This window comes from Denticeps clupeoides, chromosome 5 (genome assembly GCF_900700375.1).
Source record: "Denticeps clupeoides chromosome 5, fDenClu1.1, whole genome shotgun sequence".
Classification (NCBI taxonomy): Eukaryota; Metazoa; Chordata; class Actinopteri; order Clupeiformes; family Denticipitidae; genus Denticeps; species Denticeps clupeoides.
Genome location: NC_041711.1, coordinates 26,755,029 through 26,776,952, shown reverse-complemented (window position 1 = coordinate 26,776,952; position 21,924 = coordinate 26,755,029). Strand labels below are relative to the sequence as shown.

The window sequence follows — 21,924 nt, the reverse complement described above, 5'->3', positions numbered from 1 at the left end:
CTCCATGTTTATACTCACCTCCCACCACCAAAGGCTAGGGAGTCCATGTCGCCTTTTATGAAGAACATGTTGTCCCCGGTCCATTTATATACCTGCCAAGAGAGAGACAGCAGTATTACAACATCATGGATTTGTTAACCTTTTATTGGACCCGGCAAAACTACAAAAGGCACCACTTCATATTGCAAAATTATCCTAAGTAAGGAAATGTAAAGATCAGGAACTTTGTGAAGATTAATCTTTGTGAAAGTCACCAGGGACAAGATTGTACACAAGACTGGGGCGAGCCAATCTACAATAGTCTGGTGAGAAGAGATCAACTGTTGGTGCAATTATTAGAAAATTGGATGAATACAAGATCACTGATGGAAACCGCCCAGAACTACACGTGAAGGAACTGGTCAATGACTAGAAGAAAGTTGCTTAAACCAGCACATGTCTAGACCTGTCTAAATTTTGCAAGAGACCATTGCCCAAGAATACCCACTGTGAAGTATAGGGTTTAAACATTATGCTTTGTGGCTGCTTTCCTGCAAAGGGGACAGGACGACTGATCCGTATTAAGGAAAGAATGAATGGGCCATGCATCCTGCAATTTTGGACCTTCCATCAGTGAGATTCCATCACTGAAGATGAAACGTGGCTGACAATGATCCCAAGGCAAAAAAAAAAAAAAAAAAAAAAAAAAAAGTGTCTACGTCTCCAGACTTAAAAACAATAGAGACTTGTGCCCAGCAACAGCCCAAAAATATCACAGCTTTTCAGAAATACTATATGGAAGAATGGGTCTACAGTTTATGCAAACCTGATGAAGACCTACAGGAAACCTCTGTCATTGCAAACCATTGTCACATTACAGTGTAGTGAAGTGAACTTATACTATTGCCCAAATATATATATATATATATATATATTTTTTTTTAAACCATTATACAAATACATTTTTTAAAACCATGCAATGTGATTTCCCCAGATTTATTTATTTTACATTTTGTCTTTCACAGTTGAGGTGTACCTATGATGATTACAAAGCACTCTCATCTTTTTAAGTGGGACAACTTGCACAACACAAAATATGTAAATCTTATATGGGTAGAATATGACATGTTCTTGTGAGCATTCTTTCTGAATTGTAAATCAATCTGTTGATCTCCAACTCCCATTTCTGTGCACTCGGTGAGCAGATAATGATGAACTGCTTGGCCAATGCAGTTTTGCTATACCTCAAATTCTGGATAGAGGGTGAACAGAAATGTTTCTCCAGTTCCATAGAAGCCTTCGCTGACCTTGAATGGTTCTGATGCTAATGCACCAAACACCTAGAGAAACAGGAGTTTGATTAGTCATTAGTTTGTTAGCTGAGACGTAAATATGACAAGGGTCACCATATATACAAAGACGAGAATATGAACTGGTAAATGCAAATATAAATCTATTTGATCAGGTGGCAATCAATATGCCTTTCTGACTACAGCAAGCATGTGTGGCAAGATGTTGAAAAGTACAGCAATTCTGGAACAACACTCTCTATATTGCTGGACTGAATCAAGCAAACCTCACCTGGCCATCGCTGTCTTTGATGACCAGCAGAACTGGTGTGTCCTGACCCTGCATGGCCCTGTACAGGGTCTTTATGCTCATGCCGTGCTTGGCTGTCCCAAAAGCCAGGGTCCAGGGGTAGCCAATAGTTCTGGCAGGGAGGTGTTTTGCAAGCTGTCAAAGAAACATGAAGAAAAACAACTAAAAATGAGTGCATGCAAGTGAGAAAAAGTCATGGGGGAGAAAAATACTGCAATGTATATTTACTGATCATGTTGACATTGAAAATGAAAGCACAAAGTCCAGAACCATTGGTGGGTAATTAAAGCAGCACCTTCGCACTGACTGAGCCCTGCGCACTGAGAGCAGGCTGCTGTATTTTACTCCCACACACAGCATTCTGCCAAATGTCACTTGGCAAGTCTGAATTAAACCCATAGTGGGTCAGACATATGATGATATAAATGTCCTTGTATATTGATAAAATGAATTAAATTATAAAATATTCCTCCAAAACTCTGATAAAAAAAAAAGACAAGACATTTCTGGAAGATATTAGATTTATTTGAAAAGTTTAACATCATTTATCCATTTTCAGCTTGAGTCATGTTGTGTTTGGGAAATACATATTTAGCAGCAGCACTCAGCTGATCGATCACCGGACAAATACCATTTTGGAGGTGAGCAAAAAAGGGAATGGGCAGAAAACAACCTGCCAACCAATTGGTGTTGTGTAGACCAACACTTAGGAGATCTCTCAGAGCCCTTGCAGATAACAGTATAGGCATTTTTATTGATCACAAAGATCATTAATCCACAGAAAGAGATGCCCTGGATTTCTCTAGCTGCATGCCGAACAACAGTACACACCTTCTCTATCTGATCTGCATCCAGGAGGTCACTGGGTTCACTCAGGTTGGGTCTGAATGTCTCAGGCTCTAGGTTGGCTGTGATGGAGGTGCCATGTTTGGAGTTGACCTCTTCCTTTGTGGTGATCTAAGGACAGAGTATTTAATCAGCAGGACATTAAATAGAACTTTCCCAGAAGTCTATAGCCTTTCCAAAAACTAATTAATTAAAAATAGCATGTTCTGCCCGATGGGCTGCACCACAGTCTGATTATCGGATGTTGTTCAGAATGCCTTGACTTTGTTAAAAACTTTGCTTATTATTGTTTGCTATAATGACTTCAGTTCATATAAAGACTGCATATAAATGGCATTGATAAGAGTATTAATACAGAAAAATCCTAAACGTAGGATGCACGATTAGATCCTATAAGGAGCACAATCACAATTTGCCAAGAACAGTGGCGATTCTGCAGCATTTACATTAAAATCCAGTCTCCACCAATCAAAATAAATAAACAACTGAGCCAAGTCTTCCTCCTCTCTTTCACTGTGTCCAATTACCATGGTACACTGTACCATGTGACCTCAAATGGACAGTGATAAAAGGAATGGGGAGAGTGTTATGCCTATATTCATCTATAGCTGCTTGGTTTAATTACAATAGCAGCAAACAGAAAAGGATCCTATTAATCTAATAGACACAAGTTTTACAAATACGTAGTTATAAAAACATTTTTACCACATCTTCCTGGTAGGTCAAGGTGACTATAAAACCACGTTAGGGTTTATCTGTTCAGGAATTACAAAAACGGTGTACTAAAGAAATATGTAAGAGAATCCTGATTCTAGACCAAATGATAAGTAATTATAATTTTTAATAATGTGATTCCTATTTCATCAAGAAAACTGCAGGCCTGGCTTGAGTGTTCAATGTTTGGGATTAAGCAGTTGGCAGAAACACTTTATGTGTTTAAGTGGCAGAGCACCTGGCCCCATGTGGCCAGAACACTCAAGTTACCGAGACCTCGCTTCAATTACCTGCATTGTCTTCAGCAAACAATCCATCAACCAGTCAATAGAACTGTTACATCAACCCTATTCAGCAGCCCAGTACCTCTCAACAGCAGTGCCTTTTCAACATGGAGGCACAGACAGAGGAGCAAAGTCTGCCGCTCCAGGCGTCCAGAACATTCCTAATTTGACAACAAGGAGGCAGTCAGAATGTATCAGAATGGACCACAACATGACGCCCGTGTGGAGGTCAGGCTTCACTAATTAGCTTTAATGAACAGTCTTAGGAGTGTCCTACCACCAGACTGCTCTTTAATGTGGGTAATGCAAGAAATTAGGAGAAATTTTCTTGAGAAATGTGGGCAATGTTTCATGGCCATGACGCCAAACCATCACGCAACTTCATATACCCTCAGGAAAGGGGTAGTTGGGGTCAGGACTCTACAGAAGAAGCACTAAGCGGCAGGAGCAGAGCTGAGCACCTGGAGCCGTTTGCACAAAGCGCGCAGATCTTCGCTGTTTAGTGCATCAATCCTCCGGTGGTACTCAGTCAGTGACACTACCTGGTTTAGAGACAGGGAAGAGGAGCAATTGTGTTTCGAACGACAGTGCAGATAGGATGGAAAAACAGACCATGAGTGTGGACATTCTGGGTCCATAGACTCATTTTATGATCAGCATCCTGAGGCTTTTCATTATGATTTATCCAAAACCTTTTGAGAAGTCAAATGAGCAAATTCTATCCAGAAAAGTGGAAGAGCAAAACATGGATACACAAGGACTTGCAAGCAAATAAGCTGTTTTGCATGTTTGTGGAAGTGAGCTTGAAAATTAATGTCTGGAGCCATACCAACGCAATACAAACAATAATCAATAAGGATCCATTGTAATGTCAAAAAATAGACCCACGGACACCATAAAACCAGGTGCAACACGATTAAAGCGAAAAGCATGGCAAATACGACCAGGACATACAACAGGCGAAAACTTAACTCAAAAACAATAATAAAATATAGAGGTACCGAAAAGAGACTTGGTCAGCTGGACAGCTTAATCCAAACAGCATGACCACCCCCTACGCATATGATCCATATACAGTTTACCCTATATGGTACACACAGGTATAAACCAGGACAATTGCCATTTAGGGTCCATATATATGAGTGCATTCTTATACTGGATTTTAACAAATAATGACGTGAAAATAAAAAGGTACATTAAGACAAGTGAGGCAAATGCTCAAGAGCTTGACTGCCCAGCGATCCACATTATAACACCGGTGAATTTCCTATTATGCCCATGTTAGCAACGGTTGATAGGAAAGAGAATAAACAGGTCTGCTCCTTCATGGCAGAACCGTCACACGGCGAAGTTCAGGAACATGCAAACTAAACTACACATCCCAGTCGCCAACGTCAGATATCAAAAGCCACGTGCCAGGAATGACTAACCTTAACCGGACACACCTCCCGTGAATCGCAGTCCTATTTTTGGAAGTGTTTTTTGTTTTTTTCTGGCACGAAACTATGTCTTAGGCAATGTGCGGACAAGTAGTCCTACCACTCGGCTGATGGTTCAAGTTAGCTTGCTGGCTAACGACTCCTAGCACACAAAACCCAGTCGTCAACTACGGAACACTCGACATACATAGGAATACTTAGGGGTCAGCTGCTTTCCTTCCTTCACCCTCCGCGAGAACATTTTCGGGGTGAGGCCGGTCCCGTGGAGTCACATTCCCCACTCTCCAGAGGCGTGCACTCTAACCGAGGACGACCGGGAACCAGGCAGTCAGCCAAGTGAACTAAAAGGAGCATATTTCGGCGATCTCGCCGGGGTCTGTTGACGTTGCGACCAACCAATAGCCCCGCGAGATTCGGGCTAGGACGCATTCGATTGGACCACATCTTTCAGAAGCACCGCCCACAATACAACTGCTTAAAGTAACAGCGTTGTTCGAAGAACTTTTAAGTAAGTCAAATCTGCACGAGCTGAGCCCGCAAAGCATTTTCTTATTAATATTTTGACTCCGTATTTACAAAAACGTAACAGCGCGATACATAATAAGTGAACCTATGCAAATAATTATCTTTCCCTGCCATGAATTTAATGCCCTTATCGCCACAACGCACGTGCTGAATCCAACCACCCCCCACACCCCCCCGTCTGTAACGCCTTGCTCCATCGAAAACAAACTGAGGGCTGAGACCGCCGCAATCGCAGGAAAATTACATATCCTCATACACAACGACGTGCATCTGCTTTAATTGTACGTACAGAACCGACCAGGGGAATGCATAAATATACGTAAAGAAATGAAACGTAAAATGTTGTTTAAACTTCATTACTTTACTTAAGCCAACCTATCATATAGCCTCCTCAGGTCCACAAGTCTAAGAAAGACAAATCAGTCCACTTTGTTTCCTACATGATTAATCTACATTAAATTTTAAGTCTCAGCCACAGCTTGCGTATCAGGTTCTTCATGCAGTGGCTCAGTTTCATTACAGCTACCTGGCCACCGAGTACCAGTGGGCACAAAAACTTGTACCAAAATATAGTGAAATACGTTACACAATTTAGCACATAATTTGAATGAATTTTTCAATTTCAACCGATTAATTTTAAATCTTGAAAGTCACACAAATTGGCTATAAAAGACCAATCCACATAGACAGCACAACATCAGGCTTCATGCATAGATCACATACACCTATTTTGCACATTGCTATTGCTTTCTAGCAAGAAAACAACACTTGCACAATCATGCAAAACAAATCAGCTTGCAAGCTCACTGTAAATGCAACTGAGATTTGGTGAAGTGCATTTCAACACATACAAGCCTCAGACAGCTTGATCAAATTTCACAGGAAAAATGAGTTGACAAAAAAGAAAAGAAAGAAACATATTAAGTTACAAACATAAACATAGTGAAAGAAACATTCATATAAGCATACTATATAACACATACCAATCACACACAACATTAAAACCACCTGCTTAAAATACACAATCACCTCAAAAACTCATCAAACCTCCACTAGAAGGAGGCATGTGATCAAGTAACTCAGAAGTTCTCCAAGTTGAGTGATGCACTTGTTTTCCATACACATTCCACATGAGGTTCAAATCTGATTGAGATCTGGGGAACGTGGAGGTCAAGTAAATATTAGGTCCTAGTGCACTAGTCTCAGCTGGCTTGCCTCCTTCACACAATACATCCTTTTGGCAATTGTTCCCATGTAAGTGATGCCCATGAACCCAGCAACAAATAAAATCTAACCTTGATGTGACCTCAGTGAACACCCAAGCACAGTCATCTTAGTGAAATCTGTACAAAATTTGTACCAAATTTGAAGAAATTCTCTCAATATCTTTGTGTACATTAATGGGACCAACCAATTTTTGTCTGACCTCAATTTCAGAGCAGCTCCTGTAATCTATTCATCCTGAAAAGTTCTGATCCTTTTTGTCAAAGTCACTCAGTGTCATAATCTGGATGGGGCTACCCTGGGTCCGGGATTCGGGCCGGAGTTCATGTTGTCCTATGTTATTATGTGAATATTCTCAGTCGTCCAGGTGTTTTCACCTGTGTATGATTTTAAAAATCTGCCCTGTTCATGTCTGTTCGCCGTCGGGTCATTGCTACATATGCGTCCTTCTTCCTCGCCACGTCCATACATCGTTCCAGATCTACTGCCTCGTCGTGTCAAACTAGCATGACACTCAGATCCTTACACTTGTCTGTTTTTCCCAATTCCAACACATCCATCTACTGATTACTTGTTGTCCAGTATGTCCCAAAGCTTCATAGATGCCAAAGTAGATAAAATTGGTTTTAATGCTGTGGCTGATTGGTGTATACACAATATTTATACACAAATTAACAGTGCAACACTTGGGACTGTGAAAGGCTCTATGGTGCTTCTCACCCAGACCATACCTCCCATTCCTTGGGTGACATGTCCACTGCAGACTGCTCATCTCCTGTCTCCTCATCTTCTATCTTCTTAACCACCATGAACCCTGGCTCCCGATTCATGCCACCCATACCATCTCCATACACGTCTGGGCTCCACTGGATGAAGAACAGATACAAGTGATCTGACCTGGGGAGATCAAAGACAGAAAAGAACATAAAAAGCTGAGTAAACTCTGCATTTTGCCTGGGTATACATTTTAGGGGGTCCTGGGCAGATATAGTACAAATTATTTAAACCTGCAAAATCACAGGTCCAAAGCCCACTTAGTACCATTGTGTCCCTGAGAAAGACACTTATTCCTGAGTATCTCCAGGGGGACTGTCCATGTAACTACTGATTATAAGACTCTGGATAAGGGTGTCTGTTAAATGCTGTAAATGTAAATGTATTATGTTTCTAATTTTTTGAGAATTACTGTTTTACACAAACAAAATGCTAGACACCTGACAGAAGAAATACGATTTTGCACGATGTGTTTTGACAACATGAATCTACACTTACAGTGCACAAAACAGTAAGGATTCAGTACATGATGCTTACAGTCCTTTGCTAATGTAGTCAGATCCTTGAATAGGCCTACAAATGGCACCCTGCTGCTGCCATCATTTGACAGCGGCTTTATCAACAGCAGGTGCCCTAAAGCCAGCTGCCAGACTGGGGAGCCTTAGAAAGACTTTTTTACCCTCTTTTCTGCACTCTCGCCATTGTCATGATAATTCATATTAATCTTTCGGGTCACCACTCAACTAGGTCATGCAGCAGGGAAGCAGTTTGCCTGTGTTGCCACAAAAAAGCCTACTACAACTTTTGCTGTACCACAGTCCAACACAATGTCCAGAAGTGTGTCCAGAAGGGTACAAATAAGCACAGCAGTACGGTATTTCATGGACCTTTAGGACAAAGATAAGCTTTAAAAGGACTGCAGAGCTCCTTACAAGTTACTTTTGTGTTCTCATCAGTCCTCCCTCATTATAATTATATAATAGTGGTAGTAGCCTCATGGGTAACACACCTGTCTATGAACCAGAAGACCCAGGTTCAAATCTCACTTACTACCATTGTGTCCCTGAGCAAGACACTTAGCCCTAAGTTGCTCTAGGGGGACTGTCCCTGTAACTACTGATTGTAAGTTTCTCTGGATAAGGGCGTCTGATAAATTCTGTAAATGTAAATGTAAAATATTCTCCACTAAGTGAGATAAGCACTGTGGGTGAAATACTGTCCAACGTTGAAGAAATAAACACAATATAAAAGAGCACTATATTAGCTGCCTAAAATGCACTGAAAGGCTCTTTCAGCAAGGGCAAAACAGAGGCATATTCAGACCCCCCTGACACAACAAAGACAGCATTGTACATGGGGGCATAACGGCGATAACAGTGCTGCATCAGATCCCTGCTGTGTCTGGAGTAACTAAGTGACTTTTCACAATGACAAATTAAATTAAGCTGTTTGCACAATTTGTATTAATTTGTTAGAAAAACACAATTCCTTTGAGCACAGAAGGCCAAGATGGTAATAAAATATTCAGAATTTAGTGACTGTTTTAAGATTTGTTTAAAAATAAGTCAAATTTTTATTAACTACTGAAGTAGTAGTTAAGTACCATAAATCATGATTTTTTTGGGGGGGCTGCCATTATTCCTCACATAGAGCAAAAGCCCTGTGTAGGCGAATGGTCTACTGAGTGTAGCTAAGGAAAGGATTGAAGCTGTTGTTGTGGGCTAGCATGGCCCAGAGCAACTCACCTTTCCTGGGGCACAGCAAACCAGTACTCATGCTTACGGTCGCGCTGGGCATACTGCTGCATCGAGGCACTAGCATTGGAAACAAAGGTTTTCCTCATGGGTTTCCCCACCCTCAGGCACAGGAATTTGTGTGACCTGGATGGCCGCCTCTCCTTACATATGCTCGCCTCTAAAACACAGTTGAGAAGATTTCAAAATCGAATTCATGTTGAATTCATAACAAAACACTCTTAATGTGTCTCCATGCCATAATAATAGTAATAATAATTATAAACAACAATAACAACCATCATTATTACTAATTGAATTATTTTAAATTGCATTCATGCGCTCTGCCATGTTATAAAATGTTACGTAACAAGATACCATATGTCAAAAAATTAAAAGGCCAGCAAGTGTTACTTTGCTCAGCCAGAGCTCAGTGCGAGTCACAGACCCATTAATTATGTGTGTAATGTGGCTTGTTGTGGTGTCCATCTTGGTCTGACAGAAACTGTCTTGGGTTTAAAAATAAAAAAATAAAAAAATCTTTGTGCTCCTGTGAGGTTGGTTTGAATGAGGACAGTGAGTCAGAGGTGTCTCAGAGAGACATAGAAGGACAAGGGTAACTTCTGTTGAAGAGGTTTTTAAATACTTTAAAATACTTCAGATAAAACACATTGGAACAAATGCTGTCAAACTACTGCTTACAATGTACAACATTTCAATGCAATATTTCTACTGGGAACTTTGTTTCAGTCGCATTGTGAGATTCAGGGTCACTGCAAGCGTCCAATTTCAACTTTACTCAAGTTTATTCAACCAAAAAATGTCAGAAAAACAAAAATTACAAAGACTGATAGCAAAAAGACAGAATGTATGGCAGAGGCCTCATGTAATCTACTTTTTCTTGTTTTCCCAAAGGTGTCTATGGGAATGTGAGGCTGCTATGTTTGATGGATTTAGGCTTATCAGTGTGCAAAATATACATGGCACAGACTGACATATCAAAGAAAAAGGAAAAAGAAGCCCACTCCTTTCTCCAAGCGATAACAGATGGGGGCATTTTTGTATCTCCCTCTCCTTTTTTCCAGCCTGACAAAGGCCAGGTGCACTGCTGCATCACAAGGTTATCGGTAACCTGAAAAATGATGCTGTTTAATGAGCCATTTACTGCTCCAAAATCCCTCAGACGACCTACACAGACAACCAACACAACTTTTGAGTAAAAAAACAGACACATACAGCCACATATCTAGATTCTGCCATTTCCCCACCTTCTGCCTTCCCTGTGGGCTCCATCTGAGCTTGATGTACATTGTCTCGCTGCTCCTTGGCCTGTTGCATAGTATGACACTTCCACATCTTCCTCAGCTCCTCCACATCTGTCTCAGACTCCCTGGTGCCCTCCCTGGTGAGTTTAGCCCCTTCTGCTGGTTCCGTGACCCCTGTGGTGGAACTCTGTGAGACGGGACGGGATGATGGCTGGTTTTTGCTGGTGGGTGAACTGGGCAGTGGTTGCTCCTCACTGGCCTGTTTGGAGCCGAGGTAGGAGCGGGGCTGGGCAGCCAGGCTGTCAGAATCGCTCTGCTCCTCTGTACTGGGTCTCCCTTCACTAACTGAGTCACGGCCACTTCCCTCTGGCCTCCCATCTGGCTCAGCATTGGGCCCTGCGTCCTCACTCTTGTTGACCATCTGGATAGTCTGGACAGATTCGCAGGAGGCACCAGAGGATTTGTCCTCTTGCCGAAGATCCTCGTTGGACTGGTGCTCCTCGCGAATGGGTGAGAGTTCTGACTCTGTGAACACATCCTCAGAGATGGACTCTTCGGTGCTGCGGGGAACTGTGCTTGTGCTTTCGTGGCCTCCTGTATCCTGCAGACACAGCTCCAGCTCACGTGTGGGGAGAGTATCCAGATCCCTGAGATCAACATGGTTTGTTTTAAAGCACATAATTTATGGCATAGACTTCATGACTAAAAGGACAAGGCATTTATCTTTAAAATAACCTATTTTCAAACATTTAGTGACATCATAAGTCCTAAATAAAGGGCCTCAGGCTAAACTACCAGTGAGTGTGTATGTAAGCCTTGTTTCAGTTGGTACCCTATGCTACCAAACTTCTGAGACCATTTCATTAAGATGTTTCCAAGCATACATCTGGTCCCAGAGCAAGAGACCTGAGCAACAGTGCTGTTGGCCTCAGCAGGTCCTCAATCTGTTGCTCATCACAGCCTGTTGCCCTGGGAGAGAAACTTACACCGTGCCACTTGCCAGCAGATTGAATACACACACACTCTGAGCTTTGGATAGGCTCACATGTGGACACACACACACACACACAGCTGAGGAAACAGCTGGGCAAGCACAAGCACATATTATTACCATCACAATGAATAGCCAGTAACCATGACTAGAAGAGTGTAATAGTATCTACAACTAGCCTCCCCAAACACAAATGCGGCAGGTTGGGGTCGCTAAAGTGTAATGGCTGATCTAGACTGTGGAATAATAGTGTCAGATAACTACACAAACCTGCCACAGGAAACACATTAACCTGTTTATCTGACTGCAATTCAATGGAAATGTTAAGTTAAAAAAATCTGTGAAGAGGTGGGTAGCATGCAGACTGTTAAAATTATCGACTTTTTAATAAAATTCAAAACGAATGAGTAATAGAGAAGTGAGGGGGAGAATGCTTCATTAACCCTGCCGGCATGTGAGTCAGATGCATTCTCTGCACTTCACACACAATTCATGAGTAGAGCAATGAACAGTAGTGGAAATGGATCACTGATCAGTGGTTCTGTTCCAAGAGGTGTCAAGAGTGGTCATTATTACTGGAAGTCAATGAATTTAATTGGCAATCAATAGTTGTTGGTCTTTCTCTGTATATTACCCCTAATCTAGAAAGGGATTATAACATTGGAATATAACATTGTGGATGGTTAATCTCCTGGATGTGGGTAGAGAACTATGCTGATGGGAATCTGCCCAGTGAGGCTCATCACTCCTCTTACGGTGGTAAGGCCTCGCGGATCTTGCTGTCTGTGATCTCTTTGTAGACAGCAGCAGATTGCACCTCCTCCAGGGGACACATGATGCCGTATTCCTCGCAGCCGCGCTCCAACACCAGGGGGTCTGTCCGGTGTGGGTCAAACATGATGTTGTTGGGTGTTACCAACAGCACACCGCATACAGTTCCCTGAACACAAAAGAGCAGAATGGCTTTACACACATTTGTCACCTTGTTCACTGCAGGGATTAGACTTCCAGAAGGAGGTACTACAGAAGACCCTCTTGGAACAATGTGGATATATAATTTATATACATAGCTTTTGCAGTTAGTGATTATGAACCTTAAGGCTACCTGTCCAAACAGCAGAAAGTCACTATAGCCAGAGATTGAATGGGCATGAATGGACAGGCTTCCCACTCTAAGTCAGACTTAAAATTCCTTGACTTTTCCATAACTTTTCCCTTTTACTTTGTTTCACAAACTATTATTGTTTTCTACTGACCACTATTTAGCCTTTTTACTAAGTAGCTTTCTATAATATAAAGTCAGATAAGTATAAGCCTAAGTGCATTTACAAGATTCAAGATTTTATTTGTCACTGTATTTAATTGAGTTAATCAGCTAATCAGGACTATGATGGTTCAAACCCCACTTACTACCACTATGTCCCTGAGCAAGACACTTAACCCTAAGTTGCTCCAGGGGGACCGTCCCTGTAACTACTGATTGTAAATTGCTCTGGATAAGGGCGTAAATGTAAATACTGTAAATGTAAATGTTTCCTGTGGAATGACTATGCTTAGACTGACTCACCTTGCCATCAGTGATGTACTTGCAGTTGATCTTCAGGAACTTCTCAGTGAGGGCCTCTTCCTCTTCGGAGGTGGATGACACCACGCGGGACGGCCGCAAGGCAGAGGAGGGTGGAGGGAGAGGTGCGTCTGACCGGGGAGGGCCATCCGAATCCTGAGGAAAAAGATCACAAGATGCTGCAATTCCACCTTCAGCAACACATATTGGATAAACTAGTTCAGTCTGTGATAGAAAGTGATTAAATTAAAGAAAAAAATTAGTAAAATATGTTTTAACTAATGCGTCTGACTGTATCTATGTCTAGAGCAGAAATTGTGCACTGAACATGGATCACATGCTTGCATGGCATGTTCAATGTGACTGGAGAACAGAATTAATGGCAAAATTGAGAGCGCTGAGCTTTGCCGAGTTCCTTAAGCCTTAACAATTTAATGTCTCCCTCGCTTGCAGTAATGTGCCGGCGAGTCAGTGGAGGGAATAAATATTCAGTGGAAACAATGCTTTCTGCTCTCTTGGATAATCGTTGCCTATATCTCTCGCTCAGCCATGGTTGGCAAAGACAAGACTGAATAGGGAGCTTTGAATCAGCATGAAATATCTATCTGCTGTTTATGCCCAATCTGATCCAATATCAGTATTGGGTCCCTAAAATTATGTAATAATTTGGGGGGGAATAATTTGCTCTTGGCAGTTTTATTTTATGAATAGACATCTTTTTTCCTTGTTTATATGCTCAGTCTTTCTTTTTTACAGTGTGATTTTGTGATTTCGGACGTGAGTCGGATGCTGTACAGTCTGTCTGAAGTCTTCTTGCTCTCGTCAGATTTGTGTAGCATGTGACATGGTGATGCTTGATGAATGCCAGTGCTGTAAGCGGCTCCATGAAGTTGAGTATCTGAGTGTCCAGAGCTGTAATTCAACCACATGATCTTACCATGACGCTGTGAGAAAGGCAAGATGCTACAGACATGCCAGGTGTTTTTTAACAGTGTTGTTGGCATTATGTATGAAATAGAAATAATATATGAAATCTATAGGCCTTCTTTTAAGATAAGATAAGATCAACCTTTATTAGTCCCACAAGTGGGAAATTGCATTAGTTTGTTAACTAGAAAAAAGTAATATATAGTTATATATTCAACAGTACAAGAGAAGTAATCTGTGAATAGAGAAATTTAATAGATGTTACATTTACATTTACAGCATTTATCAGACGCCCTTATCCAGAGCGACTTACAATCAGTAGTTACAAGGACTGTTAAGTGGAGGGTTAAGTGTCTTGCTCAGGGACACAACGGTAGTAAGTGGGATTTGAACCTGGGTCTTCTGCTTCTTAGACGAGTGTGTTACCCACAAGGCTACTACCACAATAGATGTGTCTCTATTTAAAAAATGGGTATCGGTATCTACAGTGATGTATCAGGATCTCTTTAGGATTCCTGTTTGACCAATTCAAGTATTTTTATGCCTGGCCATTTTCATGTTGCAAACAAATGGGTTAAGGAGATGGCCATTTTATTAGACACATGCCTACACACCATGGCCTCAATTATTTATAGGAGCGACACAGCGTTTTTGATAAAGTACATGTGTCCTGACAAAAAATGAATTGAAGTTGACCAGATATTATTGGACCTAATGCTGGACCTTTTTCATGGCTGTGTTCATTTCATTCACTGTTCAGAGGGTGACATAATAGACACTATAGAGACCTTTTATGACAAATGGCACATACTTATCACTGTCCGTGCCTTCACAGGAATGTCAATCTGATTATATGCATATGGATTCAAATGAACCTAGACATTTCCCTGTCTGTACAAAAACAAGAATTTCTGCTTCATGGTTGGAAGGGTTTAAACAAATCAACCAATTTTGTTCTCTCCTGGTAAGCAGAGCCAGCCTTCATTAGCTTGACTGCTGGATTTTCCATATACTCTGCTTCCTTTCTGTGCAGTCTGGTCTGCCAGGAATGGTCATGCAAAGCATTGTGGGATTTGAGTGAGCGGCAGGGTTCCAGACGGAGCGTTGGAGGTGTGAGGACAGGGTGCAGACTGAGAGACAAGCATGTGGGCGCTGAGGTCGGCTATGAGAGACACCCCAAACCTACAGCTGTTGCTCTTTGACTCACTCCCACAAACACCCTCTACAACCATGTCAAAGAGAGTCTGTGAGTACACAGATACACACAATGAGTTAACTGATTGTAAGATTTGCTAATAACATTGCAAAATAAAGATTTTTTCATTTTTTAATAAATGCTTTATATAGTATAGCATCCCTGTTGGTTATTAACTTAAGGCAGTCCTCATACTCCCACCAACTGTGGCTCTAGTGTTAAGAGGAAGCCAGGCTAATTCTTATCTGTGGCCCTGTCAAACTACACCAGCCCTCTTCCTGCTCAGTTATTACCAGAGACCTGCTTCCAGCCCCCACATCCATGCGATACGCAATGAGAACACGGGACTCTCTGTATTGAAATAAGCAGGAGGATGTCATAACATGTCCTCTACTTGCTGCGCAGTTCTGCTAAAAACACCCCTCGCCCCCTTCATCAGAGGAAGTGGGGTGCCAGGAAGGGGCGGGAGTCTGGCGTAGACTGCATGACTCCTTTGCCACTGATGTGGGGAGAGACAGTGCAGCCCGAAATAAACCTGAACGGAGTTGTTTTCTTCAACCGCTGGTGAACATAGACGCATTTCACCATCCACACAGAGCACTGCTGTTTTACATGTAGGACAAAAGCTTTAGGAAACAGTGCAAAAACAGCTTTGCATCGCCAAGGACAGTAACAAAATGAATGTGTATCGGTGTGCCCAATAAATTTCTTAAAAGAATGGAAATGGAAAAGACTGTGAGCTCCCCTCTTCAATCAAGCTGTATATCTACTCCATGATTTGTGCTGTTAAAAGCCCTCTGGATGATGCAGTTATTGTGAGTATGTTGGTGGAAAACATCACACACTCAAAGTCAAAAATTGCAATTGCTCCCATATGACTCACAGCCTTTTCTCCGGTCTTCATCTATTCGTAGGGTGAACGGTAAACGGAACAGCCCACTTAGTGCATTACGCTGCATAGCCTGATACAGGTGGTAAGAATAATACAAGCACAGCCTACAGGTACTTGTACATCAGGGGTTCCCATGCCTGTTCCTGGAAGAATGTATTCATTTCAGTCTTCCATGCTCTTAACCTGCCACATTCATAATTAGGCTATAAGCAATGATCCAAATGAAGAAAAGGTTGAAATGAAACTCATAGCTCATAGGCCTCATTACTTGCACAAATGGTGTTGGAGGAACAAGCACAAATTCTATGTAAGATAAGAAAGTGGAAGTGAAGTGATTGTCATTGTAAAACAGTGCAGCACAGCACAGGAACTTTTCTCAGTGGCACCTCAGTGTCACTAACTACCTTAGATAAACATTACAAATTACATATATCTTAGGGAACAATCTTGTGGCATAATCAGACTACCATATATATAATGATGATGAAAGTGAGACAGTGATTGATTTAGCATGCTGAACAAAAGTAGCTGACCTATTCACTCATGTTGCAGCATTCTGCCACAATGCTGGCACAGTTTCATCAGAGTTGTTAAAGTGGACTATAATCTAGTGAGACGTAAATCTCAGATCAGAGGAGTTCTGCCTGGGATCTGCAGCCTTACAAGAGGTGAGAACTCACAGGGGAGTCACAGATGAATTAGGAGTGGATTCTCAGGTTTCTGGAGATGTGGCAGTGAAAGTATGCAGATGAAACCATATGTGCTGAGATGTACTCTGCGTCCACTGATGTTAATTTGCTAAACCATGTGACAGTTAGAAGCACTATCCAGACCATGTTATGTTCAAGATTCAAGAGTGTTTCAACAATGCAAAGGTAGGACAAAACGGAATAAACGAACTAGTGAAAGTAGTGGAACAACAAATAAGATCGCAGGCAAATAGTGTACGCTGTGACAATGTTGTGCACTGGAGGCACTATGTCTCTCGCCTGTCCTGGAAGTGCCTTTGAACTGGTGGAAGTGGCTGGGGAGAGGGAAGTCTGGGCTTCCGTGCTCAAACTGCTGCCCTCATGACCTGACCTCGGATAAGAGGGAGAAGGCAAAGAGTAAATAACTTAAAAAAGGTAGGGGCAGAAGATAGAAATGACCAAATAACTGCACAAAACAAGTAATAATAAGGGTAGCACAACAAAATTAACAAAACAAAATTGCACATACAATCTAAAACACAATGTATACTAGTTTGTGAATCCTATAGTTACCTAATGAGGTCAGGAGCAGATGATCTGCACAACACTCCAGTTGATGGGCTGGCAGTGGTGACCAAGTCACTGCCTAGCCACTCCTGACTTGTAGCAACCCTCCTCAAAGATTCGGCCTGCTCCCCCATCTGATCAGCTGCCTGTTGGAGGGTGGTATGTACTGCCTACGAGAACTGTAGCTTCTAACCCACATCGACCCCCATCTCCCAAGATCTGGCATGTTGCAGAAGGCTAGGTCTTGATCTTGGCTTGGCTCCCTGTTGAAAATGGCTTGGCTCCCTGTTAGATGTCGGTGTGGTCTATAAACATCAGGCTGCCATCTTGGCTAACTGAGAGCTCATTGTGGTTTCTGTTGCAAGCCTTTTCTCCCTGCCTGTCCAAGCTTCATATCAGCCGCCATATTCTTGATTATTCTTCTGGATTACCCTTTTCTGCCTACCTGTTCCAAAACCAATATTGCCAATTGAGTGTTTGAAAATATCCATACAGCAATATATCACAACATTTTATGTGGTGATATTGTATCTATACAGGGACATCAAATATCAATATTTCCGTATACAAATTTAGTCCATGGGGTGGTAAGTGAGGTCAGCAGAGATGAAAATCAGCATGCAACTACAACCTCCACTCCTGTAGATGGCGCTGTACAGCTGGGCACTTTGAATTTCTTGGCATTTCAGGCAGATTGAAATCCAATCTCAGCATCTTGTATTTCAGCTCTGTTTTTATATTTTCAGTGAACTGTAGAATATCACAGTGTGTACAGTATCACAATATATCAGAACACAATTGTATGGTGACCTGTGTATCGTGATGCGTATCGTATCGTGACATCCTTGCCAATACATAACTCGATTGCCAACTGATTGGCTGAACCTGGATTACTCTTTTGCCTCGCCCTCTGTTTTTTTACGCTTCGTGATGACCAGACAGCCTTCTCCCTCATGACCAAAAGCACACCCCACGGTAACCCTGAACAGTGTACTTACGCCGTGCGCCTTTCCCACCGCCGCCGCGTGACCTCATAGCCTGTATCAAGCCAGATTTGCCTCTCACTCCCTCTCCGGCCCATGTGGCTGCCCAGCAATTCCCCAAGCTTCTGTGCAGTGCTGCCTGTCCTGTTCCTGCTCCTTCTTCGCCTCCTCTATTGTGTTCAAAATTTAGAAGGCCAGTGTTAATATATTAGACCAGTATTAGGCACTGACTACCCATAACAGCCCATAACAGGGTCGCGAACACAAGTGGTCCCTAACGCAATAACTCAAAATAACAACTGTGTAGAATCAGGAACCTACACAATTCATCAGTGTTCACTGGTCAATTCTGAAGCACAAAACTGTATCAGAATAATGTCTGAAGACTTATGCCAGCATCCAGCTTTCTAGCTCTCTTTATTACTGCCCTCGCTGTGCTGCCGCCAATATCAGCTCTGCTCCTTAATGGACTGACAGGGAACAAATGATCTGGAGTGCAGGTGGTCAATGCTGCAGCTGAATTACGAGGTATTGAGCCACACAAAACAATTAAATAGCTTCACAAAAGTGAAAGGCTGGCTGGAAAAGATAATTGAGCGTGCACTGACAGGCACAGTGTTAAACATAACCAGCAGGCAAAGGATTGGCAGCTGGTGTGTGGCCTGAACTCTGCCATGGCCTTCAAAGGCCACAGACTCTACAAGGCGGGCACTGACAAGAGCTACAAATGCTGAGATTAAAATGTTGTGCTGGGATAAGATGGAGCAAAACCTCAGCAGGCAGGGAAGTAAGGACATGTGTGGGTATATTAGCGCTGTGTAAGCATATAGATAGTGATAGATTTCCATGGTGCTGCTTTGTGACACAGGCCTAGGCTACACTGTGTCATTTAATATGACACAGAGGCTGCAGCCTTCAAAGGATCCCTCCCCCACAGACAGCCATAGTGTCACATCTATTATAGAAGTTACGGCACTATTCTTAAACTGGCACTGTTAGGTCAAAGACATCCTCGGGATTTACATGAATAATTGAAACAATAAAGAAGAACGATCTTTACCTGTTTTTGTACATGTTACGTATTGACGGGTGGAAGTTTAAATCACCAAGGGTCAGCAAGCATCAAGCTCCTCATTGAAGCTTAAAAACACCGTGTTCTGGGTGACCGAAATAGTTTCTCTTCTTCAAACTGATAACTATTACGTGGTTCTCCTTTTATCATTTATGTAAGTCCTGAGGACGCCTTTGACCTAACACTATCGAACAAGCCCCACACTAGCAAACAAGCAAGTAGCGCCAGTTCGAAAATAATGATTATTTGCTGCTACCTAGACACTCTGAAACTTAAATTAAACATATATATTTAAAGACCTTTGCATTGCTCTATGGGATATAGGCAATAAGGTGTCTGTTTACAAGAATAACATGAAGTTCTTTGTAGAAACCATAGTCCTTATGGGGACATAAACTAGTGGAGGGCCAAAAGCTTAGATAAAGTCAGCTGCACAGCAAAATAAATTTACAGTTTAGTCTAAACACAAGCTCCGGGGGAATTAAGTAAACATTACAGATAAGAAAAGCATTCGAAACAAGTCTTAATCTGGCTGGAACTAAAAGGACAAGGTCACCAATCTCTAGCTCCACCTTGTGGGTAAAATCTCATGCTACAGTGGGAGGTAAGGGCCGGCAGAGTCTCTCTCTACGGGTGCAGTATAGACTCCATTAACTCTCACCCATGATACAGGTCACTGTGCACAGGGGACCATGTCGCATTCTTTTCTCAAAGGCACTGTTTTACATGTGGACACACACACACACTCACACACACACACACACACACCGGCATTATCACCTCTCAGCAGCCTGGCCATGGTAATTAAGCACACTGGCCCAGTTCTCCTGAACACCGAAGCACAGCAGAAGACAGTGTTACAGTGAAAGGAAAATGAAAATCTGCTGTAGGAGAGCTCAGACACAGAAGGAGCAGGACTGATGCTGCTGGACCCACAGGCTGGCCAGAGACTGCAGCAGACCCCATGGAAGGTTCCAGCTGCCAGATAGACTAATGACAGCGTGTCACTTCAGCCAGCTCTGCAAGATGGCTCTATCCGAGTGCCAGCAGAGCACAGCGTCGCCCCATACATCCCCCATCATTCACCTCATCACAGCAGACCACAAAATTGGACAGAGTAAAGAGGAATCTGCCTTGAGAAGGGAACTAGTCAGGTGTGTGAGTGTGTCAAATTTTGAACATTATCCCGCATATAAAATCAACCAATTCTTTAGACAGCCTTAGAAAACAGTGGAGACTCATCAATGACTGGCATGATGTGTTAAAAAAATCACCTTTATTCTAAAATAAAAAACGTTTTAACCTGATGGAAGTGGTGTCATCTCAAATTTATTTCACTGTTGACATGTTTACCCTCATCTTTGAAAGGAAGGAATATCTTTTGGAAGAATGATGAGTAGGAAACTAGATGGCCAATAAGCATTAAACTCAACTGTTTTCCCCTGTTAATATACCCATAGCATTTTAATGAAAAATTTCATTGGCAGCCTCCGCACAGCTACACGAGATAATTATACCACTAGCCTCTATTATCAATTAAAAAGAAAAAAAAACCCACCTTGTCCATCGACACAGGGTAACAGCTTTCTAATTAAAAGGCAGTTAAGAGTGTGTAAAGGCACAGTGGTTTTGATGAAGCCCAAACGTTTGCTGCTTAATCAAACAGTACCTGTATAGGCTGCTCACTGCAGCGATCTGTACAGTTCCACCCCCCCTACTTTCTCTCTTTCTCTCTCCTCTACTGGAGAGCCAGCCAGCTTTAGGATAATTGCTTTCTCTTTGCGCATCGGCACGAATGAGGCGCTATTCGCTGCTCCCTCCCAAAAATCAGACAGAACATTGCTCTTTGAAAAGCTTTAATTTCTTGGCTGTCACGGCATCCTGCTCTGATCTGCATCCTCTGAGGTGGAATGGAGACCCTCCAACCCCCACATTCTGATGCTGGAGGCAGGGCCTGTGTTGATAAATGCTGACAAAGCAGCTACGCGCTGGGCCTCGGTGGAGATTCAGGCACCATGACAAGCACCATGACTGTCACCATGGACACCACAGAGGAATGGTGTGGACAGGAACTGCAGCATTGGGGATACAATGACTGACAGACTGACAGAGATGGGCCTAAAAGTGGGTTTTTTCAATCAGTGGGAACAGTGGGAAGAAAAACTGGTCCTAGAGTCTGTCCTGCAGTTTGTCCTGGTACTTTTTTAAATCGAATCACAAACACATGAACATGGTGCAGTTTCTTCTCTTTTTAAAAATTCTTCGGCTTCACAAAAATAATGCTCTGCCATGCTTTTCTAGCGGCCAAGCTTACATACAACAGCAGGGAGGCACACAATGGGCAATGACAACCATCAATCAGTCTCTGAATTAGTATATTGTTTAACAGAGGACAAATGATTACTAATTAATAAATAAATAATTGACCACAAATTGCGAAGGCTTATCTTTATTCAGCGTTTCCCATTTAAGGAGGAAATATTGCCTGATTGCAAATGAGTTGTCAGGTGACCTAGGTATCTACAGATTTTATATCATTGAAAGTTATTATTACAGACTAGTTTTAATGGAAGGGCAACAAAACTAATCAGAAAGCATAGGGATCAATAATCTTATGAAAATGTGACCTGTTTTAGTACAATGTCTTAAAAGTGTATAGATT

The 21,924-nt window shown here is 42.2% G+C and overlaps 1 protein-coding gene across 7 annotated transcripts in view; it reads right to left on the bottom strand.

Moving 5' to 3' along the window:
* Positions 1 to 21,924, bottom strand: part of oxr1a (oxidation resistance 1a) — a 99,666-nt gene that overhangs the window by 2,027 nt on the left and 75,715 nt on the right. For 5 of the 7 annotated variants that reach the window (XM_028978917.1, XM_028978915.1, XM_028978916.1 and 2 more), the window contains 10 exons: positions 12,941 to 13,093; positions 12,129 to 12,313; positions 10,386 to 11,029; positions 9,130 to 9,298; positions 7,342 to 7,507; positions 3,884 to 3,964; positions 2,410 to 2,535; positions 1,561 to 1,713; positions 1,224 to 1,319; positions 19 to 92 (listed from right to left, as the gene is read on the bottom strand). In XM_028978917.1, the coding sequence (XP_028834750.1) occupies positions 19 to 92; positions 1,224 to 1,319; positions 1,561 to 1,713; positions 2,410 to 2,535; positions 3,884 to 3,964; positions 7,342 to 7,507; positions 9,130 to 9,298; positions 10,386 to 11,029; positions 12,129 to 12,313; positions 12,941 to 13,093 (1,847 nt within the window). The other 2 variants (XM_028978919.1, XM_028978921.1) reach the window with 2 other exon arrangements.